Genomic DNA, 23,851 nt, shown 5'->3' with positions numbered 1-23,851 from the left:
ACATCCTATTCTAACCAATGGTTTTTTAATCACCTTTTTGTGCATTTTAAGACTAATTTAAAAGTAATTACCGGTACTTTCACTTGTATTTATTCTATTAATCTATAGTGTGGGGATACCTGTATATACATCTGCCATTTGCCGATGTACCCCAGAAAACCATCCTCTTTTTCACAGCCTAATGTTGTCAGGTTTTGGTTTTGTACAAGAGCAAACAGCCACTAGGGGTCAGAAATGTATTATTTTGTAGCTGTACTGTGAATAAACCAAGTTAGTTACACTTGCAGAATGCTGTCTTGATGTTTCAACCAAAGTAGTTTAGCTTTATATTCACATGCTGTATAGTTTTAACTCTTGCAAGTTAATGAACAGGCCCTCTTACAAAAGGTTAATATTCAATATCACAAAGTTACAGTGAACATAGTGGGGAGGCAAGAAAACATTCCCTGTATTTACAGAAAATGCCCAGTAGATGGCTCCCTCTTCCTGTCTTTAACTGTGGCCTCTGCACAACATGGGGTTGGTTTGCATAGAACAATAATGTTATTCTTGAACTATCATCCATCAAACCCATGTCAACAAAAACACCTCGTCCTTTACAAACAAACAGACACTTTTAAAAGGTAAATGAAGTCTGACAAATCCGTCAAGGGGCGTCAATTGGGTATGGCAGGGGTATGCAGCTGCCATACCCTGGGTTCAGGGGGGGAAATAAAAGTTACTTTTAAATATAAATACATGGATGTCTTTTTGTCTATCTGTGCTGGTTATTATGTTGTTAAAATACAGTAAAATAACTACAAATGCAAAATTTTACAAAATGGTCACTTCAACAAGGTATTATAATTATATTCTCCACATTACAGCTGCACAGGTGCAATGCATTATTGTTAATTGTGGCACATTTACTAACATGCCAAGTTTAGCTGCACTTGAACAACCATTCCAGGCTGCCATATCCAGCCCAAGAAACCGTAGAAACGGGGGGGGAAAAAGAAAATGTACTTCTAAAAATAAATGAATCAATGCATGTTGATAAGGTATGGCAACATGACTGGTGAAGGCGCGCGTTCAAGACACCAGTCATGTTGCCATACCTTAGCTTTTTCTGAACTGACGCCACTGATCCCTGACCCAAATACAAGGCTGTTTATGCTTTTAGCATTCTAATGGTTTCTGATCGTGTGCCCTGTTTTAACAGCAACATGGGAAATGCATCTTTCCTACCGGCTACTCGGCAGCGGTTCAGTGGAATGGCTTACCTTAGGTTAGTCATTAAAGCCATGGTTGCCCAACAACATGACTTAATTTTAAACCAAGTACTGATAATTTAGATTACACATTTCTTTTATGTAATTGTATTGTTGCTCGCTGCCTCCGCTTCCCCAAAAGTACCGCAATGGAAGCCTTCAGGCTTTCTTTATCCTTCGGAATTCATGTGTTGTTTTTCAACAAAGATGCCTTAATTTCAGCTGAAATGTAATGTGGAGTAGATCTGCTATTTTTGGCAAAATTCTCAGAATATGGACACTAGGGTTCAAGTGGTTAATATAAAAAAGGAGAAAAAAAGTTTCTATCACACAAAGATTGGAAGGACCCCCTGTAGTAACTCTGAGGACCCCCTGTTGAAGACTCCTGCTCTACACAGTAAAAAAAAAAAAAAAAAAAAAAGTATCAAATAGCTCTATATGCCCATACTAATAACTGCCACAGAGTGTTAGTTATGTAACAAGGGTCGCTCCTGCAGAAATAGAAATTACATCCAGTATATATTGGAATACCAATGTTATTTAATCAGGAGAGATACACATGCCAATTAGAAATGATTAAATTCTCTGGTTTCTCGGGCGGGGTCAACCTGGACCAATGCTTTTTCTCTGGATTCTCGAGTTTGGGCAGTAAATGAGTTAAACAAAAGCTGGAACACAAAAACATCACTTACATACAGTGTTGTGTTCTAGACTTTTTTTGAGGGCATACTATAATCTATAATCCGTGGCTATTCGTGTGGCCAGGGCAGACGCCAGTGCATAATGTCTATCAAATACGCTACTTTGAAAGGTAGAACACATCACTGCTTACATACGTTACATACATCTTTAACCCTGATGCCACTATTTTGGGCATGTCACTATAGAATAGATGAAAATCTTTTTTTTTTTTTTTTAAGATTTGTTTTTGGGCTTTTTATGCCTTCACTTGACAGGACAGTAGACCGACAGGAAATGGGGAGAGAGATGGGGAACGACATGTGGCAAAGGTCGTCCGGATCGGGAATCGAACCGGCGACGCCAGCAGGCACCACAGCCCAGCATGTGGCATGCAGCCCGACCTAGGCCAGCGGGCGCCCCATGAAAATCTGTTTTAGTAAATTCTTTGAAAATAGATCTACAGGCTCACAATGTGTACAAACACAACTCGTTGTGAGCTTGTAGCCTGGCTATTTTCCGTGAAAAGACTTGGTGTAGAGCAGTGGTTCCCAAACATTTTAGCTCAAGACCAAAAGAGTAATCATAATGTTTGCCCTGTGCCCAAACTAGTGAAAACAGCAGATCTTGTGAGCTTGTAGATCATCTATTTTCACTGCTTCTTAAACATTTGTTTTCTAATTCATGTAATTTCGTAGATTTTTCATTTACTTCTTCATGAAATTACTGAAATCATTGAATTTGTTTTTCATTCATTATGAAAATGTTTCGAAATAAAAATAGAATCAACCTGGGGGTCGGGACCCCCAGAGGGGTCCCCAAATTATTTTAGAGGGGTCCCCAGATGTTTAGCTAAATGTTAACATTATTTTCTCACTCAACAGTAAACAGACCACCATACAGTATAAGTGTATACAGGGTACCTGCACATTTCTAAAGTGACAATTTAAGGACTTTAAAGACCTTTTTAGTACCTCCGGTCAAACATTCGTCAAATTGTCAAATATTAGAGGCAGAAATTGTGAAAATAGCAGATCTACATGCTCACAACGCCTCGCAGCGCATGTAGCATGTAGATCTGATATTTTCACAATGGTATAGATCGAGTCAAACTAAATGCATTGCCAACTCCTACAATCCCAAGTGCTTGTGCAGGGTGGGGGTGGTCCCCAGTTAAAATATGATTATTTGGGGGGTCGCGGCCTGAAAAGGTTGAGAACCACTGGTTTAGAGGGGGGAAAAGGAGGCATCAGGTAGAGAGCGCTTGGGTCAACAAAGTATTAAGTATTGAGTGGTTACATTAACGCTTGAGGATTTCACGGCTCACAGGCCACGGTGTTCGACACTCACTCAGCATATCGGTAATGCCACTCTCCAGTAATGGGGTCCTGTTCGAACAGCGCGGGGATCCAGTCCTCGCACTTGACCTTGCGCTCGCGGGCCAGCTTCCTCTGAGCCTCCTCCAGGATGAACTTCTCGTTGGTGGCCTCGGTCTGGTCCTTGTTGTTGATGGCCCGCGTCACGTGCTGCCACAGCCTGGAGAGAGGAGCAAGCACCACCAAACCACATGAGTTCATGAGAGAAAGGGTGCATGGGAAGGAAGAAAGATACTGTAGGGCAGTGTTTCTCAACCACTGTGCCTGGGGACCTTTGGTGTGCCCCTGAGAAGGGTCAAGTGTGCCCCTTGAAACTGCTTGAAAGCCAGTATTGTATTTATCATTTTAAAAATGATTTAAACTAGTGAAAACAGCCGATCTACAAGCACACAACGCCTCGCGGTGCGAGGCGTTGTGTGCTTGTAGATCTGCTGTTTTCACTACTGTTGTGCGACAGCCTTGTATGATGAAGCAGGGCTTTACTTTGCGAAGAAACGTACAAATTTGAAACTTGGAGATACAAGGTTTCTTCCCGACAGTGACGATATTTACATCCCCGTATTATGTTGGTGCCCATGCACCTACAGTGTAGAGTCTAATGTGGAGCTTGGACATCATGTTGACGTCATATTGACACTAATGTCACTAATTATGTGTCCCCACCAGGGTAACAACGCCCAACAGACATCAACAAAGCCCAACTGACATCACTGATTGACATCACTACAGTGCCCACATTTGGGGACGACATCACAGACTGGCCTGTACACGGAACACCATATATGGGCAAAAAAAAAGAGTCTCAGCCAGACAGACGGATACAGCGGGTATTGCACAACTGGACATGGATGGTGACTGTTCTGCCCAACGGTCACCGGTCTGGGTTCTCCAGCATTACTTCTGAGACTCCTACATTCAATCCCTCATCGCACACCCCCAGGCACAGGACTAGTCTACATTAGTTTTTTGCTCTCTCTCTCTCTCTCTGTCGGTCTTCAGAACTTAATTTGTTTACAGAGCAAAACTTACCAGTGTTTTTGCTGGGTACTTAGGCTTCTGCTTAAAGGAGGACTTCACCACTTTTCAACCTGTCTTCATTTAATGGGTCGTCCTCACTACTGTTCATGATAAAATAGCACAATTTTTTCTCATAGGAGAGTTGTGGGCGGGTCAAATCCATCCACCAGTGACATCATCGTTTGACAGATCTTTTTTTCTTTTTTAGTTACAATATTTAGATTTTTATTATCGTGAGAACAATGGCTTCCTCTTTAACATTGCCTCCCTCCTTGAAAACCTTGAAAACAAAATCAATATTTGCTGTCAAAATCAACACTGCGATAATGCCATCTGTTAAGATCACCTTTCGGATTCAAACTCGGTCTGCTCCTCGGGTGGGACGGCGCAGCGGGTCAGCCTGCTCTGCCTCAGCTCTGGGCCGGGGTTGAAGAACACGTCCCTCACGCCCGTCTTCTTATCACTGATGAAGATCTCACTGTCCTGGAAGGCATGGAGGGGGGAAGATCATGTTGTGCAACACTTCAGCTTCAGCAGGAGGACTCACCGCTGAGGCACACAATAGACTTATAGAGTAACGAAGTTTGACGTCATTTACACATCCTACCTGGTTCCTGTTTTTCCCCCCCATTCTGAATTCCCATAGACTTTTTTCAATGCTTACATGAGACGTGACTCAATGTTATTCTCCATAGAGAAATTACTTCCGCGAAACGGGGGATGAGTGAGTCACGTGTTACTGGATAATAAGACAGATTAATACTTGGTTATGCGTCTGTGTTGCACACCGAAAATAGGCAACCTACTAGCTCACAACATGTTATGTGACACTATATGCGACAAAGTATTGTGACTGACTTACTGACAGACAGACACACAGACAGACACACAGACATACACTCACTCGCATGGTCGCGCACGCACACGCACACGCACATGCACACGCACACACACACACACAGACGCACATACTATATGTACGCAGACACAAGCTATGAGACAACATGTTCCATCATCAAAATGGCAAAACAACAAAATTGCAATCAACAGAAATGTCAAAGTGCTGAATCACTATTAGCAGGACGGCTGGAAGCCTCAAGCAGTAAGTTAAATTAATGGCCAATTAAGAACAGACGGGGTTTAGATGTCGGGCTAGACAGGCAGAGAGACAAACAAAGAAGAGACACTAGATATACAGTATATGCTCATGATTCAAAACCATACAAAAGTAAAGACTATCTGGGGGGAAAAAAAGAGCAGGCTGAGAGGGCATCAAAACAGTATTGACTAGGGGTGTAACGATGTAGTAACTGAATCGGAAAATCCATTTTAATTTGCAATGATCTACTATATCGATATGCAAACAACAAAATATCGTATCGTTTGGCTTTGTACTGTATCGTATCGTATCGTTTTACAATGCAAATAATCTGTATCAAATCGTTTTGCAATGCAATGTCATTGTATGGATCCAAAGTACTTGAAAAAAACACAGATTTCATTTCTTTGCTAAATAGTTACTATATCGAGTTTAAATCATTGAATCGAATCGTATCGCCATGAATGAACCAATATCGTATCGTCAGCCATGTATCGTGATGCGTATCGTATCGCTGTTAAATGTATCGTTACACCCCTAGTATTGACTGATTTTCTATGTGCCTGGCCTGCAAGCATGCACTAACATCCAGTTCTTCTATATAAGCAGTAGCCATACTGGTTCCCCACAAAAAAAAAAGAAAAAACAGAATGCCTTGTGGCAGGGCATGAGGGAGGGAATGATTCAACCCTTTGTTGTGGATGGACCAGGCTCAGGCCAACATCTATTATTTCCATTTTCCATCTCCACCCCCCAGCCTATTTACTCCACACTTCATGTTTCCGTCCCTATCTCTCTCTCTCTCTCTCTCTCTCTGACAACTCTGTCTCCATGTCTAATAATTAATGGTGTCCAAAATAACGCGTTATTAACGAGTTAACGCACTAGCCTATTAACGGGATTAAAATTTTTAACGCAATTAACGTAAAAAAAAATATATATATATATATATTTTTTTTGCCTTTTTTTTAACCTTTGAGGCTTCCGTAGCGCTCCCTCTGCGCAGTGCGCTCCGCATCTCAGAGTGTCAACATTAGCTAGCCCAGAGCACAGCTCAGCTTAAAGTCAGGAACGGAGCTCAAGCTCACTGTGTGTGAGACCATGAGTGTGTGTGTTTGTCTGGAAGCTGGGTTGAATGAATGATGAAAAACACAGTGGAATTACTCATCTACAGGTGCCTTTAGAAAGCAACCTCCCCCTGCTGTTAGCAAGTTCGCTGCTCCAGATAGCCAGGACTACTGTCTGTAGTAGGCTACAGTATGTTAGCGGCAGCCCCCAGCTGAACACTGTAGGAACGAAATGGTGTGTGTGTGTGTGTGTGTGTGTGTGTGTGTGTGTGTGTGTGTGTGTGTGTGTGTGTGTGTGTGTGTGTGTGTTTAGTCAGCATTTGAGCCACAGACCACCATTTGATTAGATGTATTCTCCCAGACCCCAAAAATAAGATCTATATCTAAGGGTCCATTTGGTTTACCAACTCTCCATCATTTAGCTGCAGTGTTGGAAAAAGTACTCACATATTTTACTTAAGTAAAACCAATTCTACAATGTAGAGATACTCTGTTTCAATTATAAAAGCCCAGAATTCAAAATGTACTTGAGTAAAAGTATGAAAGTGTTGAAAATAGCAGATCTACAAGCTCACAACGCGTCACGATGCGACATGTTGTGAGCTTGTAGATCGGCTATTTTCAAACAGCCTAAGTATACAACATGGCTAAAGTGGTTCATGTATGTTTTAAATATTATAACTTACCGGTATATCTGAAAAGTAACTAGTAACTAAAGTTTTCAAATAAATGTAGTAGAGTAAAAGTGCAATATTTCGATCTGAGATGTAGTGGAGTAGAAGTAAAAGTATTGGAAAATTGGAAATACCTCAAAAAGTACAAATACCTCAAAATTGTACTTAAGTAAATGTACTTAGTTACTTTACACCACTGTTTAGCTGGAACCCCCTCAAGGACCACTGGTTGAAAACCACCACTGCCTTAAATTATGTAGTGCAGAGGGGTTATCATTTATAATATAATGAAATAAATAACATTGAGTTTATAATGTATTGGATACATAATAGTATAATTATAAGAAAATACATTTGGATGCATCCTGCACCAAATATACAACATATTATGCAAGTTTGAGCCAATAAAAAATATATTTTTATTATGCGATTAATCGCGCGATTAACTACAGAAATCATGCGATTAATCGCGATTAAAAATTTTAATCGTTGGACAGCACTACTAATAATGCTTCAGTGTCCTCTGCCTAAAGTATATCGTCACTGTCGGGCAGAAACCTTGTATCTCCAAGTTTCAAATTTGTAAAATTTTCGCAAAGCAAAGCCCTGCTTCATCATACAAGGCCGTCGCACAAAAGTAGTGAAAACAGCAGATCTGCAAGCACGCCTTGCGGTGCGAGGCGTTGTGTGCTTGTAGATCGGCTGTTTTCACTAGTTTAGTTCATTTTTTAAATGATAAATACAAAATGAACGGTTTTGGACATACAAGGTTTCCACCCGACAACGACGATATCCTGTCTTTGAATAACGGAGAGGATATCAGAGAGCTGGATGTCGCTGGGAAACCAATTTAAACACAGCATGAAGGACACACGGTGCAGAGACGTCTAGGCCTGCGTCACCGCTGTCCTTGTCACAGTGCAACAAGCTAATCAAAGTCATTGATTTAATCCATTATATATTATTTGGGGGGGGGGGGGGGGACATAGCATTTCAAGTAAATAGCAGATCCAGAGTAACTAACTAACTAACTACACATCGTTAGTTACATTCTAGTTTGATCATCTCCATAACTTTGTATGAAAACCACTGGGGAGAAATGAGAGCCATTTAATTCATTCTGTTTATTTCAATATTATAAGGCTTTGCTTTACACACATGGAAAAGCAACACATTGGACTCCAATTAGGGGTGTAACGATATAGTAACTGAATCGAAAAATCGATTTTAATTTGCAATGATATACAAATTTGTATATAATATGTAAAAAATATATATATACCGTAAATCACCAATTAATCGCCCGGTGGCAAACTGCCCCCGGGTCCCATATATCCGCCCGGAGTCTGACCCCATTTTGCGCAATAAACGCCTGTTTCAAATAAGCACAAGGTTCGTATAAGCGCCTGGGCCGTTATTTGCAATTAATATTATCCTTATTAGGTTTTATGTAAGAGCCCGGGCTATTATTTGTTTGGTTGTTTGGTATTATTTGCTATTTATTTAACTTAACTGGTCATTTATGTTGCATGGCAGTGGTGCGCTGAAAACAGCACATCTACAAGCTCACAGCAGTGCTGTGACAGCACGTTGCAACGCACCGCACTCGCTGTGCGTTGCTACGGGTCATATTATGTTGCATGACGGTAGTGCGCTGAAAACAGCAAATCTACAAGCTCACAGCCCTGTGGACAGACACTTCTAAGCCAAATGTATATGGTGTCCAGCCCAGTGCTGCGCTACCATGACGCGCAAGTGTGCGTCGGGGAACAGATTGCCAAAGGACACCAAAAAAAGAGAGAGGAAAAAAAGAAAAGGAGTCTGCTGCTCTTCATTACTGTCTAAAACGTTGCTACAATGCTAAGTTTACGTGAGTAGGCCTACTTTAATGGCAAAACGTTGTGATGGAGAAAGACTGGCCAATAAAGAACAGCTGGATCAGAATAACTTATTACCTACTGTTGCTGCCTCTTATCCAGTCCGCATTTTGAAGAAGTAATCCATTATTTTGAGGTTTAAGGGGAAAGCAGAAGGCTTAATCATAATGCAATACCATAATGGTTTAATGTCAGGATAGTGGAGCTGTTCAGTGGTCATGTCAGAGTCCAGTCAGAACAGCACCAGCTGCAGGACTTCTGCGCTAATTGGGTCGTTGACTCGTTGAGCTAGATGGCATGCGGTAATTGACTATTTTGGAGAAAGATTCCCTTAGTATAAATATAGTATATATATTTTTTTTAAAGGCTTTCATACACTCTTGATATTTTTTAAATGAGGTTTGGTCTAATAGATCGCAATGTGCTATTTTCTGGGTGTTCATAACAATTAAAATAATAACAATAATAATTATAACATTTATTAGAACATTTTGATTATTACACCTATTATATAGTTTGAGAAAGAACATTTTACCAAATAATGGCCCAGTGCTGGCCAGTGCCAAAATAAATAAAAGCCTGTTACCAATAGCCGCCTGGTCCCTTTAAAGCGCCCGGGGTCCGACCCCATTTTGCTAAATAAACGCCCGGGCTACTAATTGGTGATTTACGGTATATATATATATATAAATATATATATATATATATATATATATATATATATATATTTTTATTTTATTTTTATTTTTATTTTTTTTACTTCAGCATTTAAAAGGCATTTTTAGATCGGCCTTGTGTCTAAATGGGTTAATCTCTAATAGAATCTATACAATTAATTTTGACCAGAAGAAACAAGGTAATAAAGTCAAGGTACGTTTTCAGTTATCTGAACCCAACCAGACATCCTGAAATTGCTTGACACACGCTTACAGAACAGAAAAAGACAACGAATAAGGAAGGAACAAAGACAAGCATTCCCATTCCCACAACGCTACAACAGATTATGTCTATTGTCTATTATTCTCCATTTCACAAACCTTAGGTTTTTCTTACCCAATGTCCTTCTAGTGTGGCCAGCACCTCTTTGCCCAGCTTGATCTTCCCGACGATCTGATTGACACTGTCGTTGTTGCCCAAGAAGGGCTGGAGGACAGGGGACAGCAGGGGACAAGGGACAGAAACAAGACACACAGGAGGTGGGAGGAGGGGAAGGGGTAATGTCAGGAGAAAGGAGGAGGAGGAGGAAGGAGACACATGGAGAGGGAGGGAGAGATACACATAGAATTCAATCACTGACTGGGAAACTGTCGCTTAAGGCAGTGGTTCTCAAAGTGGGGTCTTTGAAGGGGTGCTAGGGGGTCCCCTGCAACAAGGACGTGCAGAGAGGCAGAGGCAGACTTTTCTAAAAGGGCCTTTTGGTGAAAATATGGAAAATAGCAGACCTCTAAGCTCACAACGCGCCGTGCTGCGACACGTTGTGAGCTTGGAGGTCGGCTATTTTGGGTACTTGAAACCACACTAATCTTAAGCATAAAAAAGGCAATACTGGAGATGTGGTGTATGGAATGAATTACACAGTGAGGGCAATTCTTTCAGCATAAGATGCTGAAAGCATTGAAGTTCAGGAGAGTTTGGACAAGGCAATTCTATTGAATGCTGCCTTCAGGTATGGCATGGAAAGGAGGCATTTGCATTTCTTTTACAATAGTAAAAAACTGCATTCATTGTCTGGAGAGGGCACTTTTACATATGGACAAAAGGGCAGGGGCTCAAGCCCACTTTGATGTCTATGTGTGCGCACGTGCCTGCCCTGCAATATGAGTTGCAGTTTAACCACTTTAACGCTATTCTGTTGAAGCTGATCTACAAGCTCACGATTAAAACAAAAACATTGGGAAAAAGTGTGAAAGATATATTTAAAGATATATATATATATATATATATTTCTGCTTATTATTTCTAGTGTATAGTGGAAATGGACAGAAAACAGAGAAAGAGAGATGGGGAGAGACATGCAGCGAAGGTCGTCGGGAACGGGCCTCAAACCCGCGATGCGCTGCCAGGCCATATTAGAGCCTGGACTGCTAGGCCAGCGATTTCGGATTTTCTTTTTTTATGACTTACATTTTTTATTAAACATTTTCTGAACGTTTTTAACCATACCCATATATTCTCTTATGGTGGTCCCTGGCCAAATACATATCAGTTTGTGGGTCCTTTTCATGAAAATGTTTGAGAACCACTGGCTTATGGAATAAAACCTAATTCACTATTGAATGTCTGTCAGTATCTCATAAAACAGCGGTTGTGTATCATTGTCTGGCCTGCTGCAAACCTAATATCAAACGTCCTCTGTTTGACACGGGAACCGGGTGAGCAGTGAGCGCTAGCAGAAATCTCCTCATACAAAAACACAGTGGTATTTTAAATGATCCATTTACACCTGAACGCAAATCTGTGTCACTTTGGATTTGAACCACTTCGACCATTATTTTATGCTTAAACTATTAAAAAATAGCAGACATACAAACTCACTGTGAGCTTGTATGTCTGCTATTTTTGGAGAATTGTGAACATTTGTGCAAGTCTTTGAACATTTTGACCCGATTCTATAAATGTCTTCTAAATCCTTCTTCTAAATCAGTGGTTCTCAAACTTTTTCATGTCAAGGACCCCCAAAATGACATGTATTTGGCCGCGGACCCCCATCTCAAAATGTGTTGTTCCAGGGAACCCTAGAAGCAAATATTTGAGTTACAAATGTTCACTTTTAAAAAGATATATTCAAAGACTTGCAAAAAAAAAAGAAGAAAAAAAAAAAGATTTTAAAAAAATAGCAGATCTACAAGCTCGCAGCGTGTGTGAGCTTGTATATCTTCTATTATTAATAGTTGAAGCATGAAATAATTCTAGGCCTTAACCTGGATCAGCCATGTGGACAGTGTCTGCAGGAGATTACAACAGCCACTGCACTTCCTGCGTCGACTTAAGTTCATGCGTGTTGATCAAAGATTTATGCCAGTCTTTTATCGTGCAGTCTTAGATAGCCATATCAGATACAGCATCACAGTTCGGTCTGGTAACCTTTCCATGCAACTGAAGTCCAAACTGGCCCAACTGATGCAGACTGCAGGGAAGATTATAGGGGTGAGACATCTTTCATCCCGTGTTCTACACGCCGGGTATCAACTTCTGCCCTCAAGGAGGAGGTCCAGGGTTCCCTTATTGCAGATTAAACTCATTTAACTATTAACTCTTTCAATGCCACCTTTTCACCACTAGAGGGCGCCCAATGGTCATAGAATCCTACATAGACAAGCGCTGGTATATGCACAAGCCGTGCGCAGCCATGACTCGCCTGAACACTTTCCTTTGTGCATGTACAGGAACAGGATGAAGTTAGCTTGAAGTTAGCTATTGGCTACCAAGCATTTTATTTTAGGCGATTTAGCCATGATTAAACCTTGCACACCTCATGGATATTCATGGAACAGAGAAAATGAGCTCTAAAGATCCTGGATTGCATTGGAGTGGATGGTAAATATCGGCGGCGCGACGCTCTCGCGGGCCGGCTCGGAAAAAAAATAATAATATATACATATATATATATATATACCGTATATATATATATATATATATTATTTTTTTAAAGCCGAACTAGTTCGGGATCGGCACCCTGATAAGGACAAATAAAGCCGAACTAGTTCGGGATTGGCACAGTAAGAGTTAATGTATCCCTTTGTCAATAAAACATTCACATAGCGGCAGCTAAGAAAATGGATGAGAAGAAGAATAATGGAAGTTGGATGCCAGGGATACAGTTGTTTTTTTTCCCCCATTTTTCTAGGTGCTGTTATTAACATCTTTGTATGTCTTTTTTTGTTGTTTTTGTATGCAGAATGTTGTTTTCTTTTACGGCTGCAGCCAAATCCGCCACTTTGTTGGACAATAAAGTTCATCTTGATATTGAATCTTGATGTACTGATACAGGTGGTTTATATGGGAGTGGATCATCTGAATTTGTAGCTATATAAAATGATAATGTGTTAAACACTCAAACCGTATAGACTGTGTTGACCCCAGGGGTTAATACTTTTCCCTCTCTGCACCAAATCTCTTTGACAAAAACAGCTGAGCTACAAGCTCAGACGTCACGTTGTGAGCATGTAGGTCTGCTGTTTTCACAGAATGTTTGCCCGTTTTCTCCAAAATGTTCCTTTATATGCAGAGCAGCCATTTTGAAGAGAAGTTGGGTCTCTTCTCACTTCATTCACAGGTGTTACCAATAATACTAATGAAGGCTCTGTTCCATTCTGGTCCAACAGAGTCAGGGTGCTGATATCGGGAGGCTCTCTCCATTCCGACATGTCGCCACTCCGAAATTGACTTCTTATTGTCGGAGTGGCGACACTCCCATGGGCCTAAGGTTTAGGGTTAGGGTTAGAGATAGGGTTAGTGTCGGAATGGAGACATGTCGGAAAGGAGACATGTCGGAGTGGAGAGATGCACTCGCTGATATCATGCATGTTGGCTCCCCTTGGAGGTTCCAAATGACCCCTTAAAAATCACACCCGTGTGAACTGAGCGGTGGTCGTGGTGTGTGTGTGTGTGGGGGTGTGTGTGTGTGTGTGTGTGTGTGTGTGTGTGTGTGTGTGTGTGTGTGTGTGTGTGTGTGCGTGCGTGTGTGTGCACTTGTGTGTGTGAAGAAAACACAGCCTGTGTGTGACCGCCCCCTCCCCTCCCCCTGTGTGTGTGTGTGTGTGTGTGTGTGTGTGTGTGTGTGTGTGTGTGTGTGTGTGTGTGTGTGTGTGTGTGTGTGTGCACGCGCGCGTGCGTGTGTGAGAGAGAGAGAGAGTATTGCAGTTGATGCTCAGACTAGACTCAACAGCACCCTCTCTGGTCACTGAGTGGTAGTTCAGGCTACATACACACATACATACACGGATACACGGATACACGGATACACACACGGCCATGCTATGGAGCGGTCTACCACCGCTCAAAAAGGTGTGTAACTCTGAGAGTGTACATTGTGCTACATGAAATCGAAATAGAACAGGGCCTTCATTAGTATCATTGTGAACACCTTTGAAGGAAGTGAGAAGAGACCCAACTTCTCTCCTATAGCCTATTGGGACGCTAGTCGCTAGGGTTCACTTGGTGAAATTACCTGGCTCAAGAGTGCAGGCTGTGGTATGCGGCAGGGGGTGTGGGCAGGGGGGAGAGGAGTGGAGAGGATAATGGACAGTGACAGAGACATGAAATGATATGAAAATCTCCATGTTTGATGTAAAACCCATTGCATTTGTCCTTCATATCGTCATTGTCGGGTGGAAACCTTGTATGTCCAAAACTGTTGGTTTTGTATTCATCATTAAAAATTATTTAAAGGTAGGGTAAAAGTGGTTTCATTTAGGTTTCAGTTTCAGTTTTCATGTAGGTGACAGGCGGGGGACTTCCTACAATCATGATCCATAGGGGGCAGGCCTTAGTGCACATAAGGCCCGCCCCCACTCGGCCATGATTGGAGGAAGGCCCCGCTCTATCCTGATTGGAGGAAAACCTGTCTCCTCCACCAACTGAAACTGCTTTTTTCTCCTCATAGGAGATAAGGCTGAACTCCAAATATGGACCAAACACTCTATAGTAACTAGTACTATCAGAACATAACACTCTATAGTAACTAGTACTATCAGAACATAACACTCTATAGTAACTAGTACTATCAGAACATAACACTCTATAGTAACTAGTACTATCAGAACATACTAGACCCATTTTGTTATTATTTGAATTTAATTAAATCACTTACCCTACCTTTAAACTACTGAAAATAGCTACAATATCACAACCACACGCCTCAAGTGTTGTGTGCTTGTAGATCTGCTATTTTCACTAGTCTTGTGCGACAGTCTTGTATGATGAAGCTGGGCTTTACTTTATGAAAAAAAATAAAGTACAAATTTGAAACTTGGAGAAAGTTTCTGCCCGACAGTGACGAAAGTATTACTACTATAAGCCCTATTCTATACTTCGGCAAAAATAGCCAATCTATAAGTTCGCAATGCATCGTGAGTGACACCTTGTGAGCTTGTAGATCTGCTATTTTTGTCATGTTGACATATATTGAAAAAAATGTGTAAACTTTTCACCTATAATGATGACATGGCAAAAATAGGGACAGGTTGAAAGTGCATAAGCCTGACACAACTTGCAACATGATTGGGGCACACTTAGGGCTGTCACGATTATGACATTTTACATGACGATTAATTGTCACTCAAATAATTGCGATTAACGATTTAATTGTGTTTTTGTCGTGGACAATTACATTTCTGTTTGGCTTTTAGGCATACAAAGAAATGACTGGCCTACAGTATTTGACTGACAACTTTATACTTAAAAAATAACATTGACATTGAAAATATATGAACATTTTTCCAACATGGAAACGTTTATGACGATAATGACAAAATAATTGCGATTAGACGCGGGTATGTAATAATCGTGACAGGCCTTGGAACACTGGTGACATACTTTGAGTTTGAACTCGAGCTGAGCGCTGTAGCCCGTCTTCTCGCAGGTGATGGTGACCTGGCCGGCCAGTTCCAGGGTCATGGTGCCGTACAGGATGCCTGGCAGAGAGACAGTCGTGTTCAGGGTAGGGCATTCACCACATATTCGAATATTCGAACATTCGAATATCAAAGTCACTATATCACCGAAGTCAAATATTCGCTTATTTTATTTTATTGTTTTCTCTTTAACTCATACAGTGCCCCGGGCCACAAGGTGCCGCTAGAGTGCCAGAAATATCTGTATAGGCCTTCGCTCTAGCTTCCGTAGAAGAAGACTTGTGTTTTCACTGCAGCCACTGCTATGGGGGACGAGAGGAGGAAGTTAGCTAACACTTAGCCATTCGCTGTTTTATTTTTTAGAAGCCCGATCTAAAGCTATTTCAGTCGCAAAAAAACTTTGTCTTTGGTCTGGGAACACAATTCAGAGAAAATGCTCTCTAAAGATGTGACTTATTATTGGATTCGGCGGCGCGATGCGGCGGCGTTGCCCGATTACTGAGTTACTAGGGCCCAAGGTGGAGGGGCCTTAATTATTGGATACTTTTAGCTATTGAAAAATAGCAGATCTACAAGCTCACAGCGTGGCACTCCAAGCTTGTACATCTGCTATTTTTAAAACGTTGTGAAAATGTGCACAAATCTTTGAATATGTATTTTTTAAGCAAACATTTCTAACTCAAATTTTCATCTGGTGGGGGTGGTCCCTGGAAAAAAATATTTTGAGATGGGGGTCCGTGGCCAAATACATATCATTTTGGGTGGTCCTTGACATGAAAAGGTTTGAGCACCACTGACATAGAAACATAGGTTTTTCAAAAAAACCTTAGAAGGATTTGAAATATTCAAAAATAGCAGATCTACAAGCTGTGAGCTTGTAGATCTGCTATTTTTCAATGGTTAAAGCACAAAATATTGCGTGATAGGGGGGGGGGCGCAGTGAGGTGTGGCGTGCACTCTGACCTTTACAGTGGGCGTAGGGCATGTTCATGACGTAGTCCTCTCCTCGGTTGAGAAAGGTGAGACGAGCCTCTCCGTCCAGAATGGCTGATAACGAGTTTCCTGGTGGAACGCACGCGCCACGTTAATTACTGCAGCAATCATCATCACGAGCCATCATCAACTGCCTGTAATGCCTAAATTATGCACGGGTCGTGCGATGCTGTTGCATGCCGAAAACAGCAGATCCACACCTTACCCACATGTTGTTTTAATGCCTTGTGTGCGTGTTTATCTTTGTGTATGTTATGTCAGTTTTTTTTTAGATTCAGTAAGATTGAGACCAGGAGCGCTCGTTTTTGGGCACAAGGTGGAGCAAGCGGTGCCTCCTTCGGGGAACTAGGAATAATTTGACTGAGGTTAGGGTTAGGATTAGGGTTAGGTTTAGGCATAGTTTTACTGAGGTTAGGGTTAGGATTAGGGTTAGGTTTAGGCATAGTTTTACTGAGGTTAGGGTTAGGTTTAGGTATAGTAGCATTCACCAGGTTAGCATTCACCAGCGTGGGATTAATGGGAACAATGGAGGAACAATGAGACGTGGGACCAATGCAGTCAAATGCTCTACCACTGAGACATGGGCTTCTTCCAGGGACTGCCCATAAGGTGAACTAAAACAAGCGCTCCAACCCCAATCTTACTGGTACCTCAAACAAACTGTAACATATACATTCTGGTCAGTCTGCACCAATTTACAAGCTCACAATGCAACACGTTGTATGCTTGTAGATCAAACCTCCTTTTATGGTGTGCCCTGAAAAGGGACGCTATGGTTCATGGGGAGAGTGTTTTTTGCAGGTCTTTCAGTCCGAGTGTGTAAAAAAAAACACACCAGGGTTAAGCGCCGTTTGTCCCACCAGTTTAACATTCACCAGGTTACCATTCACCTGCGTCGGCAGGTTAGCATTTCACCAGGTTAGCATTCACCAGTGTTAGTTTTACTGAGGTTAGGGTTAAGGTTAGGTTTAGGTGTATCTCCGTCCCCCCGACTTTCGTCACCTCCGCGCAGCCAATCACAAGCTTCCGCTGCCTTAACCCAGTTGCTTTTTTGATACACTCGGACTGAAAGACCTGCAAAAAAAAAACACTCTTCCCATGGTTCATGTGGTTGAAACATAACAACGGTGATTCAAATCAGACATTAAAAATGTGCACCATAGAACTTGGACTTGGCCAGGATGCTGCCACTCAGACAGAAACCATCTTTCCTGTTGCTGACGTAGAAGGCCGACACTGGAGGATGGTGGGAAACCTGAAGGGAAAAACACACACAAACCAGGTTCACCGTTAGGACCAGGGGCATAGTTCCGCCGATTTAAAACCATTGGACCCCATTCATTTTCCCCTTTCGTTTTCTAACCTTAATTAACATTTTCATAAATACTTTATGGTTCCTATCGCTAGTTAAAAATTGCCTTTCAATCACGATTATATGCGTTTTGTGAAAATAAGGTCCCATTTATGTTAAAATTGATGATAAAGTTGCGGGGGGCGTGGCCAACTAAACTAATACCAGCCGTCTGTGTGCTTCTTCGTGTGCTGTATTTCGGGAGGCTCCGACCACATTCTCCCATGTATCCCTGCGGTTGCACGTGACCGTTGGCAGCCAATAGCATCCTCTGGTGCCTTTACAATCTATGACGGCAACACCCATGCCAAGGACCCATATTGTGTCATTTGCGCTGCATAGAAACCAATGGCTTCGCTTTGTCCATATCTTTTATACAGTCTATGGTTAGGACTGATAGCACCTCCAGCACCTCCTTCTGCGGCTTTATGGCTGAAGGATATCATGGAGTTTCTAAAATTGGAGAAAAAATAAAAATCACATTGAGGGGATCGGTAGAGAGATTTTTCTCAACCTGGCAACCATTTATCACATACTTTGAGGGGCTGAGGACACTTCCAGTGGACTGATTGATATTGTGTAATTCAGTACACCCAATGACTACCCGACATACGAATCTGTAAAGGTATACATAATCGAGGAGGAGGACGTCTGTTAACACTCCATCGACTTGAATTTTGTAAAAATTACAACTATGGTGCCTAGAAGACTTAATCCCAATGTTTTTCCCCTTTCTTTTTTTTCTTTCTCTATAATTTACTGTATTTAATGTTGTATTGGTGTTTGTCTCAACTGTGTATTTACTATTATGTCTCGTTCTCCCTTCCTTTTATCCCTTCCCCTCATTTCACCCCTCTATAACTCTTCAATCATCAAGCTCCATTAGTTTTCCTCTCTCTCTCTCTCCCTCGTTACAGCTCCCAATGGAACAGCTTCTCTCATTACAGTTTTAATACAATCAACCCATCTGTGTCTGTAGCGTCAGCAGTCACCTGCTCCGCGATGTAGAACGTCTTGCTGTTAGTCTGCTGGTGAAGCCACATGCAACGGAACGTCTCTCCGATGATGGGGTTGTAAGGCTTCTTCAACCCCTGGGGTTAAAAAAATAAAACAGCAACATTCAATCAGTTTGAATATACCCCATGTTTGTTTTACGGTATATATACAGTATAGCAACTTAACTCAACTTAATGTCAACTAAACTTAATGGTTTACTTCCAAGGAACCTTCAAGGAATGTTTAAATACCAATATAAGAACATCTTTTTCAAAAGAACACAAATAAGGAGGAAAATGGAAATTATTGATGCTGATGGAAATGTTTTGGAAGGGTACTGCATTATGGAGTTGTAATATTGAATGTGTACGTTTGGTTCTTAATTAAATTGTTTTATTCATAAGATTTTGAATATAAAACTGTTTATGAATGGTTATGACATGATAAGCGTTTAGCTCCTTTTCAAACAATTGTTTTCCTTTGTTGTTAATTGAGATTGTTGGATTAGTTTTAATTTTATACTGTATTTTTTTTTTTACCTTTTATTGTTTTATTGGGACTTTTTTTTAGAAAGAAAAGAAAGAAAGAAAGTCTCTTCCAGTCCTTCTGACCTTTGGCTTTTTGTAGAATCCAGAGATGTACCACTTCACCACCTTCTTCATGCGGTTGTAAGCGTTCTCCTCTACTGCCGCCCTGCCAGAGAATAAGACCACACAATATTTACTATTCTGGCCCCCTGGTTTACAACTCCAACGGCGCTGTGTCGGCTCAAGCGACCTCGAGCCATGTGAGACACCATTGAGCGAGCTCAAGCGAGCGGGTTGCCGCGTCGAGCATTGCGACTCTGTCGAAACATAAAGCCTCCGTTATGGCCAATAAGTAACTATACTATACAAAAAAAAGGTTGTCTGCGCCTCTGCGGTGGGCAGAGAAATAGTGGCACAAGCGGGATGCGAACCCTGGAGGTGTGGATTGAGAGTCTAATGATTAGCGAGCCAAGCCACTGAGTCTGGTGGTGCTGATATAGGACAGGGGTCTTCAACGTTTTCAGGCCAAGGACACCTTAGCTGAGAGAGAGAAGAAACAGGGACCCCCAGATTCCATGTAGTTTCATCGTTTGACAGCACAATCATCAGTGTATTTTGGATTCATGTCAATTTGTGTTTTCAGATATTTAACCACTTGAAGGTGGTTAATAGAAAAAAGGATAAAAAAGGTTTCTATCACACAAAGATTTGGAGGACCCTCTGTAGTAACTCTGAGGACCTCCCGGACCCCCTGTTGAAGACCCCTGATATAGGGCATTCGGTCTGTATTAGAATAGGACGATGCCAAACCCCTGTAAAAAGAAAGAAACCCAGCCAGTAGGGGAGGGGAAGCCTCACGTAGGGGAGGGGAGGCTTCCCGCCCCATATTACTGTCAGAAGTCCTTGCCGGATGATTTCACCCAACACCCACTTGCACCCTGTTCCGTTTCTCAGGCGCTCCATAGTTACATTCATACTGTAACTCTTTGTTGGACAAAAATGGAGTCCATGTCCAAAGATTTACGATCTGCAAGTTCACAACTCGTCGTGACGTGTCAAGCAATTTTCACGTTGCGACTCCCCTTTGTATGACAGTTTATCAGTGTAAAAGAATAAGCATCATGTGCTTTGAATTGCTCCTTAACTCATTTCCTGCGATCCCCGTCGAAACCGGAGATTTCCCGCTGTACCACTCTGCGATGCCCGTAGATCCCGGAAATGTAATTAGCTTTAATCATTATGAAACGATTAAAAGTATGGTCGCTGTATATAGCCGCTTCGGAGACTTTAGGCCCGCCTCCTAACTGTATCCGGTCGTATTGCCTGTTTAGACCGGATATAGGTTTCCATATCCGGTCTGAGAGCCAATCATAGCTCCGGCCCATAAGTTTCCATGTAAACAAGGAAGCATCCTGCTCGGTCATATCATCGTCTTTTTTCACACGTTTTTTTATTTATTTGATAGCTGTTTGATTCTTGTGCCCGCCTGGCATATGATCCGCGCACATATCGTCTGCTATGTGCGCGAACGTGTCCACGTGTTACCATAGCGCACAGCTGGCTGTTTCCAATGTTTTCTTATGTAAATACTGGCGGATACAGCAGGATACTGCCTGGCAACGGATTTGTCTATTCCAATGGATTTTTTTTTTATTCGAAAGCTGTCATCTTGTCTACCGGTCTACTACATGAGTCGCGCACAGATCATGCACTATGCGTGCACGTGCCCACGTTAAAAGGTAAGGACAATTTGGCAGGAAAACAGTTCAGCCTATGTTTAAAATAGCAGCATATGAGTTAAGTCCAAACGACACACACAGCAATATGTCTCTGATGGCTCAGTTCCAACACAATCTTGGAGGTTAATCTCGACATCATGCAAAGTCTTGGAAATCATTGTTTAACCTCTTTGAAACATCTTTGAGTAACAAAGGAATTGCATATCAAAGACACACAAAATCAAAAACACCCCACTCAAAAGTGACTGGAGCCAAATGAAGTCTAATTCAAACTCCATTGCACGACATTGACAGCTACCGAAAATCTGTTATATCCGGCAAGAGACACCATCGTACTGTGCCCGTATTAAATGGGGAGTAAGAGTCATGCCTATGGAGAGTAGTTTCGTGTGGCCAGACTGTTGACTCCCGCGATTTGCAAATGCTCCCGTCATATAGTCTGGGGGCAACGGAAGTCTTATGATGAGTATCCGGCATGAGAAGCTATAAAGCGGGCGTGAAGCCTCTTCCCCACTTCCGTTGAATGTTTTACAGTCGCGCACATTTATCCCAATATAAATAAAAATCATCTAAGCATATTTACAGTAGCTTGCTGCTTATCAGAAATTATATTTTAAAATATATTTTTCAGCTTCCGACACTCGCCGTTCGGGAGCTGTAGTTCCAGACTCTAAATAATTGCATTTGGAGATTGTGGAATGGTTGTCTGGCTACGCAAGACTACAGATCAATCTCAGAAAATTTGAATATTTTGTAAAAGCAAAAGTTCTTGAAACTTTCATACATTCTGGATACATTGCACATTCAGTGAATTATTCCAAACCTTTTTTTGTTAACATTTTGAGCTTTTATGGCATACAGCTCATGAATATCAAAAGTCCATATTTATAAATATTACAATATTACACAAGACCACAAGGATTTATATTAGAGAAATGTGAACCTTCTGAAGTCAGAGTTGCTTGAAGTCCAGTGGGAAGTTTCCGCAGTCAGTTATGATTTGGGGTGCTATGGCATCTGCAATGCTTTTTTTACACAATATTCTAATTTTCTGAGACTGATCTGTATACAGAGAGTGGACGGGCACTAGGGCATTCACCAAATAATCGAATATTCGAATATCTAAGTCAATATTCGACGTTGTTCACCGAAGTTGAATATTCGCTTTTTTTTTGTTTGTTTTTTTGTTTTCTCTTTAAAAAAAGATATAGTTTATAAAGCTTGGCTAGATAGGAAGTCATAAGAATGAATTGTCAATGCCCCTGGTGGATGAATTTGTTAATGCTCTATACCAGGGCTTTTCAAACCTTTTTAGGCTGTGACCCCCAAAATAAACATGCTGTATATGAACCCTGACAAGCACTTGGAATTGTAGGCATTAATGTGACTCGGTTCCACAAATAAATATTGTGAAAATAGCAGATCTACATGCTCACAACGCCTCGCAACAGCTATTTTCACAATGTTCGCCTCTTGCTTACTTAATATCTGACAGTTTGGCCAGTCCTGTCGAATATTCGACTATTCGAATACTTTGAGGTTGAATAATTCGAAAACTAAAAATCACTATTCGTGAATGCCCTAACGGGCACTTACTCGGACAGGAAGTCGGCGTGGAAGTAGTAGTCGGAGAGCTTGTCCAGGAAGGACCGTGGCTCCAGGATGAAGGTGGGCAGGACCACCTTGGACAGGTCCATGCCTGGTCGCACCTGCTTCAGCAGCGTCCAGATCAGAGACTTGTTCTCCTCCGACACCGTCTCCGTCTGGCACTCCTCGCCTGCCTGGGAGAGGAGGAGGAGGGCCACCGTGTCATTGGACTGCAAACGCTCTACAAGCAGTGGTTCTCAACCTTTTACAGGCCCGCGACCCCCCAATATAATCATTATTTGAACTGGGGGACCCCCCCACCCCCCACCCTGACAAGCACTAAGATTTGAGGAATTACATTTTGTACAACACGGTGCTATTGTGAAAATAGCAGATCTACATGCTCGCAACGCATGTAGATCGGCTATTTTCACAATTTCTGCCTCTAATATTTGAGCAATCTTCGTTCCCACTCTCACCTATGGTCATGAAGTGTGGGTCATGACCGAAAGTATAAGGTCTCGGGTGCAAGCGGCCGAAATGAGTTTTCACAGAAGGGTGGCTGGTATCTACCTTAGAGATAGGGTGAGAAGTTCAATCACTCGAGAGAGAGACTTGGAGTAGAACCGCTGCTCCTTCACTTGGAAAGGAGTCAGCTTAGGTGGTTCGGGCATCTAGTACGGATGCCCCCCGAGCGCCTTCCTAGGACGGTCCTCGATGCCCGTCCCACTGGGAGGAGACCCCGTGGTAGACCAAAGACCAGATGGAAGGATTATATCTCCAAACTGGCCTGGGAACGCCTCGGTATACTCCCTGAGGGAGTGGAGGAAGTTGCTCAGGATAAGGAAATCTGGAAGTCTCAGTTGGAACTGTTACCCCCGCGACCAGATTCCGGATAAGCGGTTGAAGATGGATGGATGGATGGATGGATGGATATTTGACAATTTGGCCAATGTTTAATTTGTCATTTTAGAGTCCTTAAATTGTCACTTTAGAAATGTGCGGATACCCTCTATAGACTTGAACTTTATGTTGGTTTGTTTAC

At 41.9% G+C, this 23,851-nt stretch overlaps 1 protein-coding gene across 2 annotated transcripts in view; it reads right to left on the bottom strand.

The window, feature by feature from the left end:
- osbpl8 (oxysterol binding protein-like 8) overlaps nucleotides 1-23,851 on the bottom strand; it is a 180,060-nt gene that overhangs the window by 8,249 nt on the left and 147,960 nt on the right. For both annotated transcript variants that reach the window (XM_080753969.1, XM_080753970.1), the window contains 9 exons: nucleotides 22,816-23,000; nucleotides 19,565-19,646; nucleotides 18,950-19,048; nucleotides 17,765-17,861; nucleotides 16,577-16,675; nucleotides 15,576-15,673; nucleotides 10,092-10,181; nucleotides 4,668-4,804; nucleotides 3,279-3,464 (listed from right to left, as the gene is read on the bottom strand). In XM_080753969.1, the coding sequence (XP_080610095.1) occupies nucleotides 3,279-3,464; nucleotides 4,668-4,804; nucleotides 10,092-10,181; nucleotides 15,576-15,673; nucleotides 16,577-16,675; nucleotides 17,765-17,861; nucleotides 18,950-19,048; nucleotides 19,565-19,646; nucleotides 22,816-23,000 (1,073 nt within the window). The remainder of the gene's footprint in view (nucleotides 1-3,278; nucleotides 3,465-4,667; nucleotides 4,805-10,091; nucleotides 10,182-15,575; nucleotides 15,674-16,576; nucleotides 16,676-17,764; nucleotides 17,862-18,949; nucleotides 19,049-19,564; nucleotides 19,647-22,815; nucleotides 23,001-23,851) is intronic.

This window comes from Nannobrachium achirus (assembly GCF_963921795.1).
Source record: "Nannobrachium achirus genome assembly, chromosome: 23".
In the NCBI taxonomy this organism is placed as follows: Eukaryota; Metazoa; Chordata; class Actinopteri; order Myctophiformes; family Myctophidae; genus Nannobrachium; species Nannobrachium achirus.
This window is presented reverse-complemented; position numbering and strand designations above follow the sequence as displayed.